The 22,415-nt window shown below is 44.2% G+C and overlaps 1 protein-coding gene across 2 annotated transcripts; it reads left to right on the forward strand.

The window, feature by feature from the left end:
* Positions 1-911: 911 nt before the first annotated feature.
* Positions 912-22,108, forward strand: slc7a14a (solute carrier family 7 member 14a). 2 transcript variants are annotated; one of them, XM_027008550.3, is made up of 8 exons: positions 912-1,304; positions 11,301-11,816; positions 13,358-13,594; positions 14,668-14,885; positions 15,144-15,290; positions 17,143-17,351; positions 17,890-18,767; positions 19,359-22,108. In XM_027008550.3, the coding sequence occupies exons 2-8, from the start codon at positions 11,522-11,524 to the stop codon at positions 19,718-19,720; spliced, it is 2,346 nt and encodes a 781-aa protein (XP_026864351.2). In that variant the 5' UTR covers positions 912-1,304; positions 11,301-11,521; the 3' UTR covers positions 19,721-22,108. The 2 variants fall into 2 exon arrangements, with proteins under 2 accessions (XP_026864351.2, XP_026864352.2); XM_027008551.3 differs by having other exon boundaries at positions 11,410-11,816.
* The last annotated feature ends 307 nt before the right edge of the window (positions 22,109-22,415 follow it).

A 22,415-nucleotide genomic window follows, 5' to 3' on the forward strand; every position in this document is an offset into this window, starting at 1 on the left:
GCCTGTATTGATCTGAATGAACAGTCATAAAAGCATCTTTCTTATTTGGTATTCCATCTGAAGTAAAATCACGAGTGTAGCATAACATTTCACAGTGCAGTGTTCTATATTGTTTGTTAACAGCAAGGTTTTAGTCCACGTTGTTATGCTGTGTAATGATGTATTTCAGCATTTAGCAAAGTCATATAGCAGTCTATAGTTGACAATTTGCAGTTGGCTAATAGCTGAAAAGTGTCTGAATTATCATCTGCTCTCCTGCACAGACACTTGCCTTCAGCTTGGCAGCAAATCCTACTGCAACACTCAGACAGAGAGAGGTAAGTGGGGAGGTCTGCCTCAGGTCTCCTTCTTCCTCTGCTAAAAATGTCAGGTGTCCTCCATTGTCATGGTGAAGGAAGGTTTTAAGTCAATTAAATGAATGTGCAAGACAGGAGACATAACTTCATAGTCATCATCTCTGTTGTGGAGACCTGCGGGGGATTTGACATTTTACTGGAGCAAAGAACAGATAATGACAGGAACAAATGGATTATATGCTCCTGTGGGTGTATAAACATGGAGTAATACCTTGTGCTGAAGTGTTTCCATCTGAAGTACAACCAGCAGTGGACAGCATCTCTAATTTAAGCGCTTAATGAAACTTTATTAATGCAATTCTGTGATATTCTTGTATAGGCTTTAGGCGATCGTATCTGCTAAACCTGTATGTCTACATTTCTCTTGTGTATTTCACAGGCAATGAACCTCCTGAAGTCATGCCACATTTTCACCCCATAGCATGCTTTCTGCCGCCGGCCTTCCTTTGGAAAGATGCCTGGTGACAGGTCGTATGTCTCTGTTGTCGCAAAATAGGCGGTTTTGTGTCTCGTCACTTTCAACGACATCATAACGTCATTGGCTTTTATAAATAATTAATTTGTGTCTCTCATCACATAGAAAGAGCGTCGGAGTGGTCTATGTTAACCCATTTTACTACATCAAGCGCATGCTCCTTGAGGTACGAAATGCGAGTAATTGCATCATCGAGGATGGAGCATCGTCTTGCGCTGTAACAGAATAATCGAGACAGATCGTCGACGAAAAAAGTGTTTCATTTAGTCTCTTAGTATATTCGTTTGTAGGGCATTGTGCAGCTGGTTTGGCGTGAGGTGTGGCGTGAATTTCATGATACGTAAACGGAAATGAATCCTGCTTCGGTACCACCTGCTCCTGAATGCTTTGCGCAACGCCACCGTCTCGCTCTATTCTGAACTGCAGTAGACCACACCATCAGCGACGCGGCTGGACAGCGAATACCCACCGAGGTAAGATGCGACTGAAGCGAGCGATTTGCTCCTTACGATGGTTAGCCGCATTCAGGGTCAAATGTCCACTTAGTAATACAGAGTGCTTTTACTTGATGTATGTATGCAATAGTTCCTGAGCAGCAGCGTCTGCGTGTTTCATGATTTCATAAACGGATTTGTCGCACTGACGCGAAGATTGTTTTGGGTCTTTTTTGTCATCATCGACTCCAAAAGAGGTCAGAGATGCGGTAAGCAGTGAAACAAACAGTCATTTTGCCTTTGCTTTAAGTGGAACTCTCTTGGGACTCTGGTGCATGACTATGGCTCACGCAGACATTAATATTGGACGCTGAACTATCGTATCAGTGCGTTTGGCAGTGTAATACGCTATTACTCGACATCGACGGGTGAATTCACGTAATAAAACGTGTGTAAATAAACAATTTCTTAATTGATAGTAGACTATAACAGCAGGGCGTTGTGTGACAGGTGATATATATTAACCTCTACATTTCAGTATCATACTCCCTGCTTTTATTTTCCTTCTCCTCAAGAAGAGAAATAACGTCTTTAAGGTTTTAGACGCGAAAAGATTCCCCTTTGACATTTCTGCCTGAAAATATCGGTCCTGACTTCTGAACAGAGGTTAATCTCCGATGACATGATTGCAGTTACACATCTAGGCGACTTTGTGTATAACGGTCTGCATACAATGTACGAGACTCTCCCGCTGATTTTGTCGCTGGAGGTACTGACCGTGGTGCTGAAATGTGTCTTGCTGTTTTTTCATTATGGGTGTGCGGGACAACAGCCATTCTGGAGTGCAGCTCATATTCAAAGTAGAGTGAACTCTGGAGAGTGATACTTACTTAGCAAATTAAACCTTTTACTGCTCTCAGTATTTACTTATGGAGACCACCCCAGCAACCACTCCTATCACGTACAGTGAACAATAGGAATAATTAAGGTTTACAATTTAGGTTAAATGATTTAGGTGTTAATGAATAATTATACTAATTTGATCATTTGATAAACAATGATAAGCAGCATGTGGATTCCTGACCATCACATCTATATTGACCTTACTGGACATACCTTTCCAAACCCAGTGGCATTAATATAGAGTTAGCCATACCTTTACTGTTAAAAAAGCCTTCACTCTATTGGAGTGTGTCTGTGGGAATTTGTATCCATTCAGTCAAAAGATCATATGTGATGTCAGGGACTAATGCTGGACCAGAATGGGTGCAATCAGCGTTACAATTTATCTACAAGGTGTACAGTGGGGTTGTGGTTAGGCCTTTGTACAGACCATTCATTTCTTTATGGACCTCACTATGTGCACAGGGGCACAGTCATGCAGGAACAAAAAAAAAATGTTACCACAAAGTCAGAGGCATATAATTGTCTAAAATGCTGTAGCATGATTATTACCTTTCATTGGAACTTAGAGGCCCAGACCAAACCTGGAAAAACAGGTCCATAGCATTATATCTCCTCCATCAGATTTTACTGTTGGCACTATGCATTCTTGTAATGTTTTCCTGGAATCCACCAAACAGGGATCCATCTGTTGACCTGCCAGATAGTTAAACGTGATTCATCACTCCAGAGAACATGTTTCCACTGCTCCAAAGTCCAGTGGTGGTTACCTTCATACCCTTCCTGACATTTTGCAGCTTGTTTGTAGCTGCTCGGTCATGGAAAGCCATTTCCTAAACACACATGGTTCTTGTGGTCATAAACACACATGGCTCTTGTGTTAATGCTGCTTCCAGAGGCAGAATAGAACTCTGAAGCAGATGATAGGCTATTTTTAAAGATCCAAAAGATTTTTGAAGTGCTAGATGCTTTAGCGCTCTATGTTTCTTCCCCAGTTTGTAATTTGGAGTGGTCTACCACTTCATAACTGTTGTTGCTTCTAGATGCTTCCCCATTTATAGCACTTACAGCTGAGTGGAGCAAATCTAGCAAGACAGAAATTTCACAAACTTACTTGTGGCCAAAGTGGTATCTTATGACAGTGTGCTTTATTCAGATGCTTTAGCTACACAGTGACTCTAAAGCACCTGAACGCAGAGGTGTTAGTAGAGGTGTGCACAAACATTTGGCCATATAGTGTATCTTCCTTTTACCATGTGCCCATTTTGCAAGTTAGTACTGTTGTTCTGGGGCTACTGATTATATCTACTGCAATAACTCCTGCATGCATGTAAAACATTGTCAGTATAAGCGTCAATAATGAAGGATAGAAAGAATGGATTTTTTGATAGTAGGGATCAGGCTGATTTAGAATACACTTTAATTTTACATTTGCATTTACATTTATGGCATTTAGCAAACGCTCTCACCCAGAGCGACTTACAAAAGCGCTTTGTCATTTACTCGTAGAATAACAAACCAACATACCAATGAACTAGAATAATGTAGAAATACAGGGATCAATGCTGATACCTAAAAGTACACTAGGTTCCGACAACAAGCCTTGAAGTTAACAGAATCTAAGGCAAAAGTAAGTAAACTCAGAGACTATCTTAACCAACCAGAGGATAATCCAACGAGAAAAACCAAAGAACACTTTAATCCCAGTCAGTGAGTAAACCTGAATGGTGTTTTGTCTGTAGCTTTATCAGTGATTCCTGACTCATAGGTCATAAATCAGGTTATGCTCACAGCTTTGCTTTCTCAATATAATTTACATGCGTAAAGCCCTACTGGGTGTGTTACCATGTCCACACTATGTCCACATGTCCACTCTGATACAATTACAGGCTTTCTGTCAATGAGAAGCACCTGGTGTGTTTCAGTCTTTGAGCTAGTACACACTAGCAGAGAAGGCAGTAGGACCAAGAATAATATACCAATCACATCTTATTTTTTTTACTACCATTTTGTTGGACAGGATCAACATTATATTCCAGTATGAAGATGTACAAAGACTATCCTGAAACAGACAGAATTAATAGTACACTATCACTTACAGAAGCCCACTGTATTGGTGCAATTGAATTCTCGACAATATATCAGTTGTAATCAAATTTTAAAATCTTAGCTAAGTTATGAAGCAATTTATGGCCCAAAACAGAATTAAGAGCTGGTGTCTTCTTTCTGGCCGATATAATGATGTGCAATCGTTTCTCTTTTCTGCATTTTAACTTTTTGGTAATTGATGAAATGACTGAGAATGGGAAGTTGAGAAATCTCTCTGGGCATGTGCATGTGCACATGCTCACATATGTGTGTGTGTGAGACAGAGCTAATGGCCTTCAACATTGCTTGCATCGCTGTGTCCTATATTCCATATGGTTGCCATGGCAAAGACCTCATCACACCTAAACTCAGTATGCAAAGAAACAAGAATATCTGAATGTTACGTATTGCCGCACAACTACAAAAAAAGTTTAAATGACACATAAAGTGCTGAGCTAACACTTGCAGTGTTGAATTAACCCATTTGGTTGCAAAAACACTGTAGGTATTCATTTAACACTGTAGGTATTCATTTAACACTGCTTGCTGTGTATAGATAGGTTAGAGAGATCAGTACAGTGAGAGAAAGAGTACAAAATCTGTGAGCTGAAGTGGTGTCAACCTTTCCGTGCCAAGTGAATCCAGCCTGCTCAGTAGCTTATGTAACTGTGCAAATCCCTGGAGAGGGGAGGATCGGGATCTAGAGGGAAAGGGAGGAGGGGGGTAGAGGGGTGTAGAGGGAGAGGGAGGTGGAGGGAGGTAGTAGGGAGAGGGAGGTGGAGGGAGGTAGTAGGGAGACGGGTGTAGAGGGAGAAGGAGGTGGAGGGAGGTAGTAGGGAGAGGGGTGTAGAGGGAGAGGGAGGTGGAGGGAGGAAGTGAGCAGAGGGGTGTAGAGGAAGAGGGAGGTGGAGGGAGGTAGTAGGGAGAGGGGTGTAGAGGGAGAGAGAGGTGGAGGGAGGTAGTAGGGAGAGGGAGGTGGAGGGAGGAAGTGGGCAGAGGGGTGTAGAGGGAGAGGGAGGTGGAGGGAGGAAGTGGGCAGAGGGGTGTAGAGGGAGAGGTAGGTGGAAGGAGGTAGTAGGGAGAGGAGTGTAGAGGGAGAGGGAGGTGGAGGGAGGTAGTAGGGAGAGGGGTGTAGAGGGAGAAGGAGGTGGAGGGAGGTAGTAGGGAGAGGGGTGTAGAGGGAGAGGGAGGTGGAGGGGTGTAGAGGGAGAGGGAGGTGGAGGGAGGAAGTGGGCAGAGGGGTGTAGAGGGAGAGGGAGGTGGAGGGAGGAAGTGGGCAGAGGGGTGTAGAGGGAGAGGGAGGTGGAAGGAGGTAGTAGGGAGAGGAGTGTAGAGGGAGAGGGAGGTGGAGGGAGGTAGTAGGGAGAGGGATGTAAAGGGAGAGGGAGGTGGAGGGAGGTAGTAGGGAGAGGGATGTAAAGGGAGAGGGAGGTGGAGGGAGGTAGTAGGGAGAGGGATGTAGAGGGAGAGGGAGGTGGAGGGAGGTAGTAGGGGGAAGAGTGTAGAGGGAGAGGGAGGTGGAGGGAGGTAGTAGGGGGGGTGTAGAGGGAGAGGGAGGTGGAGGGAGGTAGTAGGGAGAGGGGTGTAGAGGGAGAGGGAGGTGGAGGGAGGTAGTAGGGGGGGTGTAGAGGGAGAGGGAGGTGGAGGGAGGTAGTAGGGAGAGGGGTGTAGAGGGAGAGGGAGGTGGAGGGAGGTAGTAGGGGGGATGTAGAGGGAGAGGGAGGTGGAGGGAGGTAGTAGGGGGGGTGTAGAGGGAGAGGGAGGTGGAGGGAGGTAGTAGGGGGGATGTAGAGGGAGAGGGAGGTGGAGGGAGGTAGTAGGGGGGGTGTAGAGGGAGAGGGAGGTGGAGGGAGGTAGTAGGGTGAAGACTATCTTTATCAAAGGTATGTTCCTGCACATTAAAAGACCCCCTTGTTCTCTTCCCAATCACTGTGGTAGAGCACCTAGAAAGTTCTGCCTGGTTTGCTTTTGTGGAATAGTGCAAACGACAACAGCAGGCCAAAACAAGTGACAGAGAGGGCGGAGTGTTTTTAATACCAGTGACGTGTGTGTGTGTGTGTGTGTGTGTGTGTGTGTGTGTGTGTGTGTGTGTGTGTGTGTCTGTTTGTTTGTATGTCTGTTATGAATACAACAATACCAGCTGCCGGCTACTGTGTATGGTGAAAGAATAAAACATAGTATGAGTATAATAGGGTGATGGGGAAGTAGGAGACAGTGAATATATTATTATTATTATTATTATTATTATTATTATTATTATTATTGTTATTATTATTACTGCATTCAGTATTCAGGAAAAAGGCAAACCCTGGACCCTGACTGTGAGTCTCTGTAAGAAAGCTCTTGCTTCCCGGTGTAATTCACACACTATATATCCACACCTGCAGTACCATGAACTGTTCCTGAGCTCAGTCTCCTATCATTCCAGGTTAGGATTAAATGCTTCTAGATAGAAGGAGGCCAAACAAACTAATATGTATCACATCATTTTACGAAAACTTTCATTTATTTTACAGAGATTATTTTACAGAAAGAAAGTGAGGTATTTGCTGAGATGTGAATATATATTTATTGTGTTTCTGTTGCACTAGTCACCCAATTTTAGTCTTGGACAATGCTAGTACATCTCTGTGAGCTGAATTAGCTGTGCTTCTCTTTGCTGAAGCTTAAGGCCCACGCCTCTCCTTATCAGCCTGGAGATCTATTGACAGATGGCAGTGGATGGGAAGTCTAGTGGAGAGGCTGGATAGAGACTTCTTTTGCCTGCTCAGGGCTTATCTGTCCGCTATAAACATTGTCATTGTCTTCAGCCAGTGAAACATTTGTTTCTGAACATTTCATATTTGCTTAAAACTTGGCATATGCCGGCACCTTATCTTTAACAGACCTTTTCTCTGTCTCCAGTGCTGCTAATTATGAAGCAAAAGAGCAAACGGTCTCTGTCCAGTTTTAGTCTGAATGGCAATGGCTGGCTGGTCTGTGCACAGTATTTGTCATGTTGGATCACTGCAGTGGGCCTCTGACAGTGACATATATCAATACTGTTAACATAATAGCATGTTTTGCGGCACTTCCTTCCAGGTCTGTTATTGTTATAAGTCACTGTTCTTCCCACTGAAACCACACTGCAATTCAGTTTTTCTTTATCTTTTTCTGTCTTTCTCTTTCTTTCTTTCTTTCTTTCTTTCTTTCTTTCTTTCTTTCTTTCTTTCTCTTTCTTTCTTTCAATCTTTCTTTCTTTCTCTCTTTCTCTTTCTTTCTTTCTCTCTTTCTTTCTTTCTTTCTTTCTTTCTTTCTTTCTCTTTCTCCCTCTCTTTCACGCTTTCTCTCTCTCTTTCTAAAAGTCTAACTTTACTCCCTCTATTCTTTCTCGTCTTTCCTGGCCTTTTTCTTTCTTTTTCTACTTCCCATCTCTCTCATCATCTACTTAGTCTTGTATGGAACATTTAAGAATCTCTCTCTCTCTCTCTCTCTCTCTCTTTCTCTTTCTCTCTCTTTCTCTCTCTCTCTCTCTCTCTCTCTTTCTCTCTCTCTCTCTCTCTCTCTCTCTCTCTCACTTGCCCCTCCAAGCATACTTATAACACTTTACTTTTGTCCTGTCTGTTCACATGAAAAGCAAATAGCTGACTACTGTGTGACCAGAAAGTTAGCTAATTAGCTTCATAAGGGCCCAAAACATGAAAAACGTTCAAATGGATTAGAAAATGAGGTCACACAGGCACTATAAAAGGTCGTTGGCATAGTAACAATGACTTGCATTTTACCCTTAGATCATTACAATAGAAAGCAATAGAATGATGTCTTTAATGTTCCTACGGGAATATAGCAGGAACAAGGCAGCCAGCCACACTAGCACCACTGAGTAATCACAGGAAACGCAGCAATGACTTCAGCATGTCAGATCAAATCACTCCTAGACATCCCTTATCACTTCTGTACAATCACCATTAAATTGTGTAAGGTTTAATTTGTCAGAAAATTGCCAACACTAGTGAAATTCACCAGGCAGTCTTGTGTATATGACAACCTTTATTTCGTCTAGATAAATGTCCATGAAGGCCTATCTTGCAGTTTCCTACACAAAGGAGTATTATGGTCACAAAAGACATTGTGCTTATAGAAACTGACCATGTTAAAAAGACCTCACTAAATCCTATATGTTCCATGCTTTTGTGGTTTTCACAGATCAGGAAGATTCACTTAATCTAGTTTCTCAGACCCAGATCTGAAAGTCCCCTGCCCTGAACACCTGGAGGCCCCCTTTGGTCATTTCCCTACTCACCCACACCTTATTAAAGCTCATCCATTTTATTTATACCCCAATTTTCCACCAGAGTTAGCAATTTCTAATTCCTTCCACTAGCTATCTGTTTTTCCCCCCATTGTATGATAACACCAAGGCTTGGAGGTATCATGTGTAGCCAGCCTCCACATATATTCAAACTGACACCAACATCTCCACCCAGAGATCGGGACCAATTATGCTCTTTTCGACTCCCACACAGGAACTGCTTTGACATCATTGGGTATTGAACCTGATGAGAGGGCCACCATGTATACTGTTAAAGCTCATCAGTTAATGATAAGGTTTAGTTGGTTTGTCAAAGCAGGGATCCTATAAAATGTTGCAGAAAAAACTGACCAGCTAGAGGAATCAGTGTGAATTAAGATGAACATTCTACAACATAACCCCTAAGTTTTGGCCCTCAACTGATATGGGTATTTGTAATCGCTGGTAGTTAATTAAAGTCATAAAGCACAGGTATTCAAATGCCCACAAAACTCTCCCTTTACCTAAGAACCAGGTGTGATGACAAAGAGGTCAATCAATTCCTTTGACTTTTCAGAAAACTACCTGACATTACACAAAGAGGATCAGCATTTGGATTTAAAGGCCAGATTTGAAAATCACTGTTTAGACACCCCAGTAATTATACAGATGTATGGCACACCAACCCAGAAGCTTGAGGGGTTTTTTTTTGCTTGGTTTCCTGTGTGGAACCTGATTTATAAAGTAGCTTGAACATTACTCTACAAAATTGAGGTGTATAAGAAGTGTCTTAGAACAGTGGAGGTGCTTAAGGCCTGAAATTCCTAAATACTGATTTCATCTTTTGGCTTGATTAAGCTTATTTACTGGCAGAAGTATGAATTAGGAGGGTGGGTGGGGCATTATTGTAAACCTAAAGGGGGTGTTGTGGGCAGCAGATACTCCCACCTACCTCTCTGATATATCTGTCAGTGTAATAATCATAGTCAGGTGGAATGAGTTGGGCTACAGTGTGTGTGTGAGAGAGAGAACATGAAAGAGAGAGAGCAGGTTGTGTGTGTTTGTGTGCATGAGTATGTGCACACCCACTGCGACAATGTGAAGATTGATGGCTCTGAGTGACAGAGGATGGGGAGAGGGGAGAGGGGGAGGACACGAGTGTAGGTGAAGTGGAAAGAGATAGTGAAGGGGGGAGGAGATAATAAAGGGGAGGAGAGAGAGTGAAGGGAGAGGATAGAGAGTGGAGAGGGGGAGGGGCAAGTGGAGTGTGGAGAATGGTGAGAGTGGAGAGGGGAAATTGGAGAGTGAAGAGGGGAGGTGGAGGGTGAAGGGTGGAGGGGATAGAGTGGAGGGGGAGAGGGGAGGGGAGGGTGAGGGGAGAGAGTGGAGTGCGAGGGGGAGAGTGGATGGGGAGGGGAGGGGAGAGAGTGGATGGGGAGGGGAGGGGAGAGAGTGGAGAGGGAGAGGGGAGGGGAGGGGGAGGGGAGAGAGTGGATGGGGAGGGGAGGGGAGAGAGTGGAGGGGGAGGGGAGAGAGTGGAGAGGGAAAGGGGAGGGGAGGGGGAGGGGAGAGAGTGGAGTGGGAGGGGGGAGAGTGGATGGGGAGGGGAGGGGAGAGAGTGGATGGGGAGGGGAGGGGAGAGAGTGGAGGGGAAGGGGAGAGAGTGGAAAGGGAGAGGGGAGGGGAGGGGGAGTGGAGTGGGAGGGGGAAGAGTGGATGGGGAGGGGAGGGGAGAGAGTGGAGGGGGAGGGGAGAGGGTGGAGAGGAAGAATGGAGGGGGAGGGGAGAGAGTGGAGAGGGAGAGGGGAGGGGGAGGGGTAGAGAGTGGAGGGGGAGGGGAGAGGGTGGAGAGGGAGAATGGAGGGGGAGGGGAGAGAGTGGAGAGGGAGAGGGGAGGGGGAGGGGAGAGAGTGGAGAGGGAGGGGAGAGAGTGGATGGGGAGGGGAGCGGAGAGAGTGGAGGGGGAGGGGAGAGAGTGGAGAGGGAGAGGGGAGGGGGAGGGGAGAGAGTGGAGAGGGAGGGGAGAGGGGAGGGGGAGGGGAGAGGGAGAGCACTAAGAATGGAGGATGGGAAGAAGCGGAAAAAGGGGGGCAGATGTGTGAAATGTGTAAAATAAGGTTTATGCAAAAGTGACAAATGTGGTTAAGATGAGCTTTCAGAAGACTGTACATAGTGTTCCTGGTCTTTGTTGCCTTCCAGTTGTTGGAAACAGTCCCAGATTTATCAGTACTTCTGACTGTCTCCACCTGAGCTATCTGAAACATTGAAACACAAAGGCCCAGAAAAAGAGTTTTCTTATGCAGCTTACTTCCCAAAAACAGGCCTTCTGGATTTTTTTCAATACTGAGACTTAAGACTTATCTGTTTTCAATGTAAAGAAGCTCTGAGTGGATCCCTGTGTGTGGTCACTGGAAGGCAGCTCCTGACTGGCAGGCAGAGCCCTTCACCCACCCCTTCCTGGCTGGTAGGCCCTGTTCTTCAGAATTCAGCCTTCACTGTGTTTATCTTGGCCATGGTAGCGTTTGCATTGCTGCTCAGGCAGAGGCCTGGAGAGTAGCTGGTATGCTGTTGTGTCTAATAGATAGTGAGATTAAAATACATGTGCTGGGTATTATGTTACTCCCTTTAGGTTATCAAGCTGGTTTCACTCTTCAACACAATAATCAGTAACAATATCTCCCTCTCTCTCCCTCTCTCTCTCTCTCTCTCTCTCTCTCTCTCTCATTCTCCTTCTGTCTCTCTTTCCTTGTTTGTGCCTCTCTCTCTGTCTGCAGTACGACTACTACACTCCCTCCACTTCCTTTCATCATGTGGGACAGGACTACCATGCAGCTGTGCTGAGGCTCACTCCAAGTCGCTCTGCTCTCCCTCCCCCTGTTCCAGCTCCAGCACCAGCTCTAGCCCCCTCGGTTCGCTCCCGCAGAGCTCCAGACCCCTCCACTGAGCCTCCATAGAGCCTCCTCTCGCAGGGCTGGCCCACCCCACCCAAGGCTCCATGATGAGTAGGCTGCTGGCCAAGCTGGACCCGCGGCGGATCCAGTGGAGGGCGTTCCAGCTGCGGGTGCTCCGTACCAAGCCGGTGGAGTCCATGCTAGAGTGTACGGGCGGCACAGGGCCCCACGGCACCAAGCTGGCGCGCGTGCTCACCACTGTCGACCTCGTCTCCCTGGGCGTTGGCAGTTGTGTGGGGACCGGCATGTATGTGGTGTCTGGGCTGGTAGCCAAGGAAATGGCAGGCCCTGGGGTCATCATGTCCTTCATCATCGCTGCTGTGGCTTCCATCCTGTCAGGTGACCATGCCTACTTCCTCTTGTACTGACATGAAAGGGGTGGAGGTCAGCAGAATGATCATATATCATAGGCTGATAGTCCTTCTTCAAACAGTGCATTTGTTGTTTGGCTGGACTCCAGTTAGCATCACAGTGCAACCGGTTATTATATAACCAACAGGCTGTTTATGAGCTGACTCTCAGGCACTGGGGGTAGGATTGTCTTTTTGTGGTAGATAGTGTGATTAAAATGAATGTGCTGCTGGTTCAGTTGCTGGGCTCAGGTGCCACTGTTCACTGTGTATTCACAAAGAAAGTCAGTGTGAGAGAGCTGTTCCAGGGACTGTTTATGTGGTTGTAATCAGCTTAAACAGAGGTTGAGTCTGATCCAAGATCAGCCTGGCATTCACACCACTGACAGAACAGAGCACAGCATGCAGTAGCCAAAATAGAGTTGGAAGGAGAAATTTAATTTTATCATCTCTCTGAATATCAGAATAAACTGAAAAGAGCACTGGAAAGAAATTCCAGCGCTCTTATGTTTTTTCATCCATGGAAACAAACACATTGTTCCTATCAAAGAGAAAAACATACTGGGAACTTACCTTCTCAACTAAGAGGCACATGGTTCAGTTTAAGTGCATTTATATCACTTTAACATCTACAATGCACTTTTTACCTAACCTTTTCAACATTACAGTGAATTAAAATTATTTAATGAAATTGGTTTAATAAAAATATATTATTTTCATATATTTTTATTGTAACATGTAATAAAAATATATATATTCCTTAAGGACACCAAAGTCTTTTAGGGACTTTTAGATTGTCATCCATGACTTCCTGTTTCACTGGGTGACTTGCAGGCCAAGCATGTGTTAGTCATCCATCAGGGTGGGGAAGGCCAGAGAGCAGACAAAAGAACTGAGTCAAATTGTAGTTGACCCTTAAACAATGGCAATGGCAAAAAATGAGCTTCACAGTCTCTACTTTTAGGGCAATAGGTTTCAATGGGGGTGTTGCCTAGAACAGGACACAAGTATTTTGAATTTTGAAAGGCTACATTTCTCTCATATTTTCTGTGCAGGTTTGAGCTGATAAACAACGAACACTCTTTTTGAACATGTCTTGGAAAATAATTATTGGAGGGCCCTACTCAATTTCCTTTTGGCCCAGCTTCTGTAAGCTTGATAGTCTGAAAACATCTGATCTCCTGCTACAGAAATCAAGTCAAGTAAAGTCAATTGTATTTATATAGCGCTTTTTACAACAGTTGTTGTCACAAAGCAGCTTTACAAATGTCCAAGTCCAAGCCCCCAGTGAGCAAGCCAAGGGTGACAATGGCAAGGAAAAACTCCCTAGAGCATGAGGAAGAAACCTTGAGAGGAACCAAGACTCAAAGGGGGTGGGGGGGCATTCTCCTCTGGAGAATCTACCTTTCTTATGATCTAGTTAAGACTTGTTTATCAATATTAAAATTGAATTCAACCAAAGAAGACAGGTGTCTGTGTGAATGTACCCTTCTGGCTCACAGCTGTCTGTCTGTTCCTGTCCTCTTACAGGTGTGTGTTATGCCGAATTTGGTGTGCGTGTGCCGAAGACCACTGGCTCAGCCTACACATACAGCTATGTGACGGTGGGCGAGTTTGTAGCCTTTTTCATTGGCTGGAATCTGATTCTGGAGTATCTTATTGGTACAGCAGCAGGGGCCAGTGCTCTTAGCAGCATGTTTGACTCACTGGCCAATCACAGTATCAGCGGGTTCATGATCAGCCATGTGGGGACCCTCAACGGACTGGGTGAGAATGTATGCATGTGCTTTATGCATGCATGTACGTATGTGCGTGTGTGCGTGCGTGTGTGTGATCAGTGCCCTAGGCTCTTCCCAAGGGGCTAGATTAAGCATGTTTACTTGCATTATTAAGTGCAACTTCTGCCAAATGTAATGAAAGTGTCTGTAGCAGTATGAGAAGAGGATTAAACTTATAACATGAAAAGTACATTTGCATAATGCTAACTGATCCCTACTGACTTTTGCTAACTGTTATCAATGTTAGCAATTTGATAAATAGTTAAATAGTTTGAGATCTGGAGGCCTCTTTAGATGTCAGGGTGGTGCACAGCCACAGGTGCCTAAGGTGATGCTTAAGAGGGCTCTTCTCACAACATGGTGGGATGGCTGACTGATGCATAAAGCTTCATTGGGAGTCTCTGAGTCAGTTTGAGCTCTGACTCATAGCACTCAGGTGCATATTGCCTCTGTCCCTGCTCCAGATCAAACTGGATGTGGCTTGGCCAAGTGTGTGAGCTGACTAAACCTGCAGGTATTAGAAAATCTGTTCCCTGCATCCCCCGCCCCCCTTCATTTTAGTACATTCTGTCCCTCTCTTTTGTTCCATGTTAATTTCCACCCAGAATGCAGAGGGGGGCATGCAGTGTATTTTTAGAATCACATGGTCTTTGTGGTGACAGATGTCTGAAATTTTGATGTTACTACTCCATGCCTGTGCAGCTTTTGTCGCAGCCAAGACAACCACAGAATGTAGTTCAGTCTTACCTGCCTCTAAAAACACCTGTAGAAGTTTCTATATGTGTTGTTTAGACAGTACAGCTTGAAGACATTTTCTACAGTCAGAGCATATGGATCTCGGTCTTATAACAGGCTATAAGGTACTATATTGTTCTCAGTGTAGAGCTCTGTACCATGGTCAATAATACAATACATCTGAGATATGACATTACATATTCATATTGCATTGCAGATATGATATTTGTATGAAATATTAGCACTAAGTTCATTTGTGATTGCTAGCTCTCATTAATGCCACTGTGCACAACCATTTTGAGAGATGTCTGGTGTCTTTGCCCTCAGGTAAAGGTGAGGAGTCTTACCCGGATGTTTTGGCTCTGGTTATAGCCATGCTCGTCACTGCAGTAGTGGCCCTGGGGGTTAAGAACTCTGTGGGCTTCAACAATGTTCTGAACGTGATCAATCTGCTGGTTTGGGTCTTCATCATGATCGCTGGTCTCTTCTTTGTAAGCAGTGCCAACTGGGATGAGGGTCGCTTCCTGCCTTTCGGCTGGTCAGGGGTAAAGCACACAAAGCCTCTTCAATATTCATCTTATTGTCATATTTCTTTTTTAGACTTGTAGGAGATGATCATTTCTGTTTATATGATTTGCTGATTTGCATGTTGTAACTAATATTGTTTTTACAAATTTATTAACCAAAAAAAACAGCTTTAGTAGCTTCAGTATCACTTCCAATTATTGTTGAGATTAAAAGTAATTGGATTAAATAATTGAATTAAGATGCAAAGTTTTGCCCATGCCAATTGCCCATGGCAGGTCATGCAAGGAGCAGCCACCTGCTTCTATGCTTTTATTGGATTTGACATCATAGCCACTACAGGAGAGGAGGCCAAGAGCCCCAACACGTCCATCCCATACGCCATCACTGCCTCACTCGTCACCTGCCTCACCGCCTACGTCTCCGTGAGTAAACACCAGTCCAGCTTCGAACAAAAATGTTGGGGGATGAAAAGTTGAACAGTTCCTCAGTGAAATATTACCAAAACAAAAACTTTCAAAGAATTCAGTAAAATAAATGGCTACAAAATGCACCTGGTCATCCAAAGTTTTAGATAAACCGAAGAACACTTCTTGTTGATTCCTTTATTCACTTTTTTTTAGTGTGATATATTTGTGGTAGAGTGAATTTATTAACAGAGAGACCTTTGCTCTTTTATGACGAACTGGACAACAATGAACAATATCACTTTAAAAATCCAAAACTTAATATGTTGTTTTCTCTTGGCCAACAAGAAAGGAAAAGTTCTGCTAAGATCCTAGTGTTACTGAACTTTTCTGCTAATATATATATATATATATATATATATATATATATATATATATATATTTTTTTTTTTTTTTTTTTATTTATTTATTTATTTATTTATTTATTTATTTATTTAATCATTACTTTATATCTGGGTTCCACTAGCGATACCATTAATTATTGCATTTGGCTAGCATATCTCTATGCTTAATAAGCTTTATCAGATTCACAGTCCCCATAGTAACTAAGGCTGCAGAAAGAGTTTAGGGTGCTTAAGAGGTGTGCTACAGGTGGCATTATAGTGTAACTATAGTACAATCACAGAGGGAGCTATGAAACATAATGCATGGGGAATTATTCTGTATTACAATACAGCCTTTATTATGTGTAATACTGTATTACAACAAACAAGTGCTAAAATATGTTATAATAGTAGCTAAGAAGAAACATGTAAATTTCATGCAGAAATCATATTGTATGGCAGTATCCAGGAGGCCCACACTGGAGCTCTGTGTCACTCCTAGTTTAGCGATGTTCTGCTCCGATTCACCTCATGCACAAGCCATAATAGTGCTGTGGCCTTCCACTGGAGTGGCAAAGTTTCTTTGGTATTTGGTTCTTTGGCCTTCTGTGAAGAATGTTTCTCTTCTCTCATTTGCTTCGTGTTTTCTCACCCTCACACATTGCTCATGTCTGTATTTAGATGAACCAGAGAGAAAATGGCACCCGCAAGGTTGTCTGCCAGTTAGCAGACCCACTAATTAGCAGCCTGCTTCTGAGGTTATTTTCTCATGGCATTGGCTAATTTTTCATTTTAATTGATCCAGTCACGACAGTGCTGCACACTTGTGTCTGTTAGCCATGCAGCAGCTAAGGAGTGAGTTATTTCATGATTCTCTGCTTTCTGTGAAGTTACTTAAGCATTTATCTTTTCGCTTGGAGATAAATTTCCCTCACCTAATGTATTCAAGTGTATCAAAGTGAAATAGATGATTACAAGAAACACATCATGCATTCTGTAAAAGAGGATTAAACCAAAATATCCTCAATTTATCACATTTAGCACTGCTGCCTTGCTGCTATGATGACCTGGGTTTGGTTCCTGGGTTTGGTTCCTGGCCTGGTTGCTTCCTGTCTGGAGTTTGCACATTCTCCCAGTGCCTGCATGGGTTTCCTTTGGATACTTCAGGTTCAAGCATGTTAGGTTGACTGGTGTCTCTGAATTGGCCTGGTGTGAATAAGTAGTTGTGCATGTGTGCCTTGTGATGGATTGGTGACCTGTTGGCTTGGTTCATGCTTAGTGCCACATGCTGCTAGGATAGTCTCTCTCCCCCCTCCCCCGCGACCCTGAGTTGGGTTAAGTGGTTTAGAAAGTGAAAGTTGGCACTTTTGAAAGGTTTAGTTATTCCATTTATTTTAACATGTCATTTTTAAAGTGTAGAAAAGCACACAGAACACAACTGTTAAGCTCAGCCCACTCTTGTGCCGGTCCCTCCTCTCTCTTCTCAGGTGAGTGTGATTCTCACCTTGATGGTGCCCTACACAGAGATCGACGCCGACGCGCCGTTGATGGAGATGTTCTCTCTGCATGGCTTTCAGGTAGCCAAATACATAGTGGCCATAGGTTCCATCGCTGGCCTCACAGTCAGCCTGCTGGGCTCCCTCTTCCCCATGCCCAGAATTATCTACGCCATGGCTGGAGACGGCTTGCTCTTCAGGTAAACAGGGCCCTCTGAGGGGGAAAAAGCCTATAAAGATCTTTGTATTGGTGGCATACAGGTTTAATTAATTAAAATTAAACATATACTTATTTAAGGCTGTTACTAGTGCCTTAAATGACTAGGAATGGCATTAAAATTCAAAACCTTTTTATTTTTAGATTTATTCCTCCACATGAAACAAATACTTTTGTGCAAAATATCGATTGGTTTTATTCACATGATTGTACCATAAATGTGGGAGTTCAGTTAAAAGATAAAAGACTTTATCAAGATACATATCTAGTATAACCAAGAGGAGATCAAGTTCCCCAAATATGTATCGTGTCCTCTTCATTTCCTTTTAGAAATTTTTTTTTTTCCCACTGTCATTCTAGGCATGCTCATTATGACTATCTTCCTATAGTTTATTGTAAAAGCTTCTAAAAAAAAAAAAAATATGAAAGTGAATTACTTCAAATGATACTAGATGATACCACAGCTAGGCCATCAAGTATTAGGAGATGTGTTTTGTGGATGTTTCTGTGTTGTGCTGTAGGTTTCTGGCACATGTGAGCACATACACCGAAACTCCGGCTGTGGCATGCATCGTGTCCGGTTTCCTGGCCTCTCTGCTGGCACTGCTGGTGAGCCTCAGGGACCTAATCGAGATGATGTCCATTGGCACACTGCTGGCCTACACACTGGTGTCCGTGTGCGTGCTTCTGCTGCGCTATCAGCCCGAGAGTGACATCCATGGCTTCGTCAACTTCCTGTCAGAGGAGAGCGCCAAGCGCAAGGAGGGCGTGCTGGCTGAGTGTGAGAAGGACACATGCTCACCCCTCAGTGAGGGCGAGGACTATGTCGGCCCACCCATCAACACCTGCGGCGCCAAGAACCTCCCATCTCTTGGTGACAACGAGATGCTGATCGGTAAGCCGGATCGGTCCAGCTATACGGCCAGCCATCCCAACTATGGCACGGTGGACATGTCCTCGGGCATCGAGACAGATGAAACAGACAGCGTGTACCTCCAGAAGCTGAAGAAACTGATGGGACCCCATTACTATACCCTGCGCATCCGCCTAGGTCTCCCAGGCAAGATGGACCGGCCCACGGCATCCACAGGCCGCACCGTCACGCATTGCGTCCTCTTGCTCTTCATCCTCATGTTTGGCTTCTGCTCACTGATCATCTTTGGGGCAGGCTGCATTGTCGATGGTCGCTGGTGGGCTATAGTGCTGCTGGTGCTGCTCCTACTCGTCATCTCCCTGCTCTTCTTCATCATCCTTCAGCAGCCGGAAAACCCCAAGAGGCTGCCCTACATGGCACCATGTGTGCCCTTTGTACCTGCCTCGGCCATGCTGGTCAACATATACCTCATGCTCAAACTCTCCAGCATCACGTGGATCCGCTTTGCTGCCTGGTGTTTTGTGGGTGAGCAGCAACGTTATGCTACCTCACATAGATGAGGGAGATTTTGAAGAGCAAATTTTTAATAGAGTTTTCTTTCATTCACATACCGTATGCTGACTGTCATGCAGTAGTTGTTTTTGTTTTTGGCCGTTGAATGCACAGAGATATCTTAATTGAAGCTACATTGATGAATGTGGAATAATGCTGTATGCACACTGTCACATCTTTAGGGGTCAAGCAGGCTTAGTCCTGGCCAATCCTCATGAAATATGGACTGTGTACCACCATCTGAAATTTTACAGCAGTTAATCACTGGGGGTGCTATCCCTGCAACCCTTGCTTCACTTGCGCTGAAATTCTCTGAATGGCATTCTAATGCATTCTTTACTTTATACTGTAACTTCACCATTGGCCACTGAGTTTTCAGCAGGTATTTATCCAGGGCTAAAATCCTCCAACTGCAATCTGACCCATAGACCCTGATGTCTGCTCTTTGGCAGTATGTTTGTCATTATGTTGTTTCTTATCTGTGATCTGAATCCTTTCTCCAAACCTTTCTGTGTGTGTGGTGTGATGTGGGTGTGGGTTTGTGTGTGTGGGGGATGTCTGCAGGTATTTTAATCTACTTTGGCTATGGCATGTGGAACAGTACACTGGAGATCACAGCACTGGAAGAAGAAGTCCACGCTAGCACATACCAACGCTACGACATGGGTGTGGACGACAGCTTCACCGTAGATGATGATCTTTTCCCTTCGGGAGACTGGCGACCCCAAAGCAGGGCCCAGCCCCAGCAGCAGCCACAGGGGAACGGCGAGCAGACCGAGCGTCCGCCTGACATCCGGAACAGTGCGGACGAACACAGGACCTCTTCCTCCTCACACAAGAAATCCAAAGGCAGAGGCATGAAGGAAGGCAGCCCCGACTTCAAGGCCCTGGTTGTGGACGATGACTTGGATGACCCTCTGGAATAAGGCCATAATTTTGAATGAACTCATATGTCCACAGCTGCCAAACCCTTGGGCTAGATGGTGACCTCTCCATTGCAATAGCTTGTTTCATTTCTCCTATTATTGATTGATTCATTTGTTGATTTGTGACCTTCACCCATGACCTCATCACAGGCTGAGATAATCACTCTGGTTGTGAAGCATATATCTCCTGTAACTGTAACTGCGTGTTTTTTTGCACAGTTCTGTGACCATCCTCTTGTTCACACAGGTCTGCTCCACAGATACAGCTATCCTTTCCTTTCACCATTCAGAATCTATCTGCCTTTCCTTCATCTTGGTCTTGAACTCTACATATTCACTGAGCATATCGCCTGTCACTGCACTAATTACTGCATCATATTTAACATGCTGAACATTCCAGCATTAGTAGTGCACTTCACCGTTGGCAACAAGACGCGGGTGACCAACAGGAAGCTGTCAGGCCATAGAGATTCCGGTTCTTCCTGCAATCAGGCCACCCTGTGTCGCTGCACAAACAGCTACTCATCAAGTTCCTCTTGCCATACTTTTCAACTGTAACATTTTTCCTTTAAGGAGCCATAATAATGTTTCTATGTTTACTGACCAAATATTATATTATAGCCATGAAACACAAAGGTGAAATGCAAGCTGAAGTTCAAATCAGTGCTTAGAAGGTGGCCTGTGCTACTGACTGTTCTCTGACTGGGTTCCTAAAACCTCAGTGCATACTGTAGATTCGAGCATCAAACACATCTTCCTCATTCCTCACCAACATCTAGCCCAAGAGGTGGCTGAGCAGTTTGCTCTGGGTGGCTACAGGTAATCATTGGACTGCTTGCGATAGTGCCTTCATTCGTGAGTGTATGCTTTGTCTCCCATCACCCTGATGCTCATGCTTGTCTATTCTGTTCATGTCTGTCTTTTTTAGTGTCTTTTTAATCTTCTTTGTCAGAGGAAAAGGCATGATATTGGTGTACTTGCATTTCAGGTGAAAGATCATTTGTGCATGTTAGTCCATTGCCATGTTTCACCATTTGCTCCATGCCTGAGACTCTACTCCATCCTTGCAAGCAGGCAGCTCTGGGTCAGCAGGAGAACTACAGTATGGTTTGTGTCTCTGGGTCAATCAGGGTCACTTTAAAAAGACAGTCAGAGCTAGGGTGAGAGGTTTGCATGTGATATGAGAAGCCCTGTGCAGAAGCTCATTGTGAGAGCGTCTCTGGATTTGCTGTTGTTGCTCCGGGTCCAAAACGACCAAAACTAGGCCACATCACTACCACAGGAGGCCCTAGGTATAAAAACGCAAATGCACAAATCGTATTTGCCATGTTATTTTTGATTGCTTTTCTGACACTGAGTCACTTGCAGAGGATAGATAAAAAAAAAAAAAAAAAAAAAAAAGATCCACAAGTCTTAAAAACGAGTAAGCCACAAGACAAATGACTTCCAGACTGTCACTCTCTACATTCACTCATTGTGCAGCAGATCCCCTTGGCTGGTTTATTGAGCTTTATGTGGGGCCTGGGTTAGTGTGTGGTGTGACTGCTCCTGTCCATGTGATGTTTTCTTGACTGTGTAGCATGTGCTGCTGCACCAGGCCCAGAGTAAACATGTGTTGCTGACTGTTTGCATATGTGATAGCCCCAGCGAGACATAATACAACTCTGTAATGTAGCAGAGAGAGGGAAGAGGAGTCCCCAGTCGTCCACGCCCCTCTGCTTACAGAGGAAGCCAAAGTCTGCAACCTTTGTTCAGCATATCAAAAGCAAGATGCCGTCTAAGAACAGTAGGTTAGAACAGACAAAAAATGTGTGTGGGGGGGGGGGGGTCTTAAAAGAAGTATTTTTTTTAGGTGTTTCATAACTTTCTCTGAGGTTCTCTGGGAACTCTGAAACAGCTGGTGATGTTTTGTAGGTGTCCCAGCTCACTGGCTCACCACATAGCCGAATGCTAACACAGTGAAAACATCTATTTTTAATGACCTCTTTTTAGAATTGATACAGCTCTGCTGGAGACGTTATTTATGTTTTATTATTCACTGTACCTTGGTCTAGATTAGAGCACTACAATATACTTTAGAAGAAAGAGGCTTAAGGAAGGATTAACTAATTAAAAGATATTTTATTAGGAATCTATTTAAAAAACAAAACCAAAAGTTTTGACTATTGCTTTGAAAGTCAGCTACTAGTTGTGTATTTTGTCTCGAGGATAAAGCACGGTGTTGTACTTGATATCTTTCCTGCTGCAGCAAGTTTGTTCGGTATTTGTTGAGGAAATGTTGAGGTTGGCTTCCTTCTGCGAAACTGATATTTGTTTTTGCTGTATATTTTGGTACGAAGTGGATGTTTTCTTGTATTATATTTAAAAAAAAAACAACTTTTTATTGTTTCTTTGTGGTCCTGCAGCCCCGGTGCACTGTGTAATGAGATGTTGAATTTGCCTCCATGCAACAATGAACATTATTTATTGCAGATCTGATAAAAGCGTCCCTCTTGCTTTGCCTTTCGCTTAAATCCGGTAGCGCATGGGTCTGGATCAGTGGTAATGAAAAACTTCATGTGTGCAGACCTGGTCTGTTTTCTTTGGGGTGAGCAAAGGGGAGCTAGAATAACACTGATCCTAGGGAGTCCAGGTCTGAAACACAAGCATACTGAAGAGTTGCCATGGGCTATGCAGAGGTATGAGACATACATGT

This window comes from Electrophorus electricus, chromosome 17 (assembly GCF_041902795.1).
Source record: "Electrophorus electricus isolate QZ-2024a chromosome 17, ASM4190279v1, whole genome shotgun sequence".
Lineage (NCBI taxonomy): Eukaryota > Metazoa > Chordata > Actinopteri > Gymnotiformes > Gymnotidae > Electrophorus > Electrophorus electricus.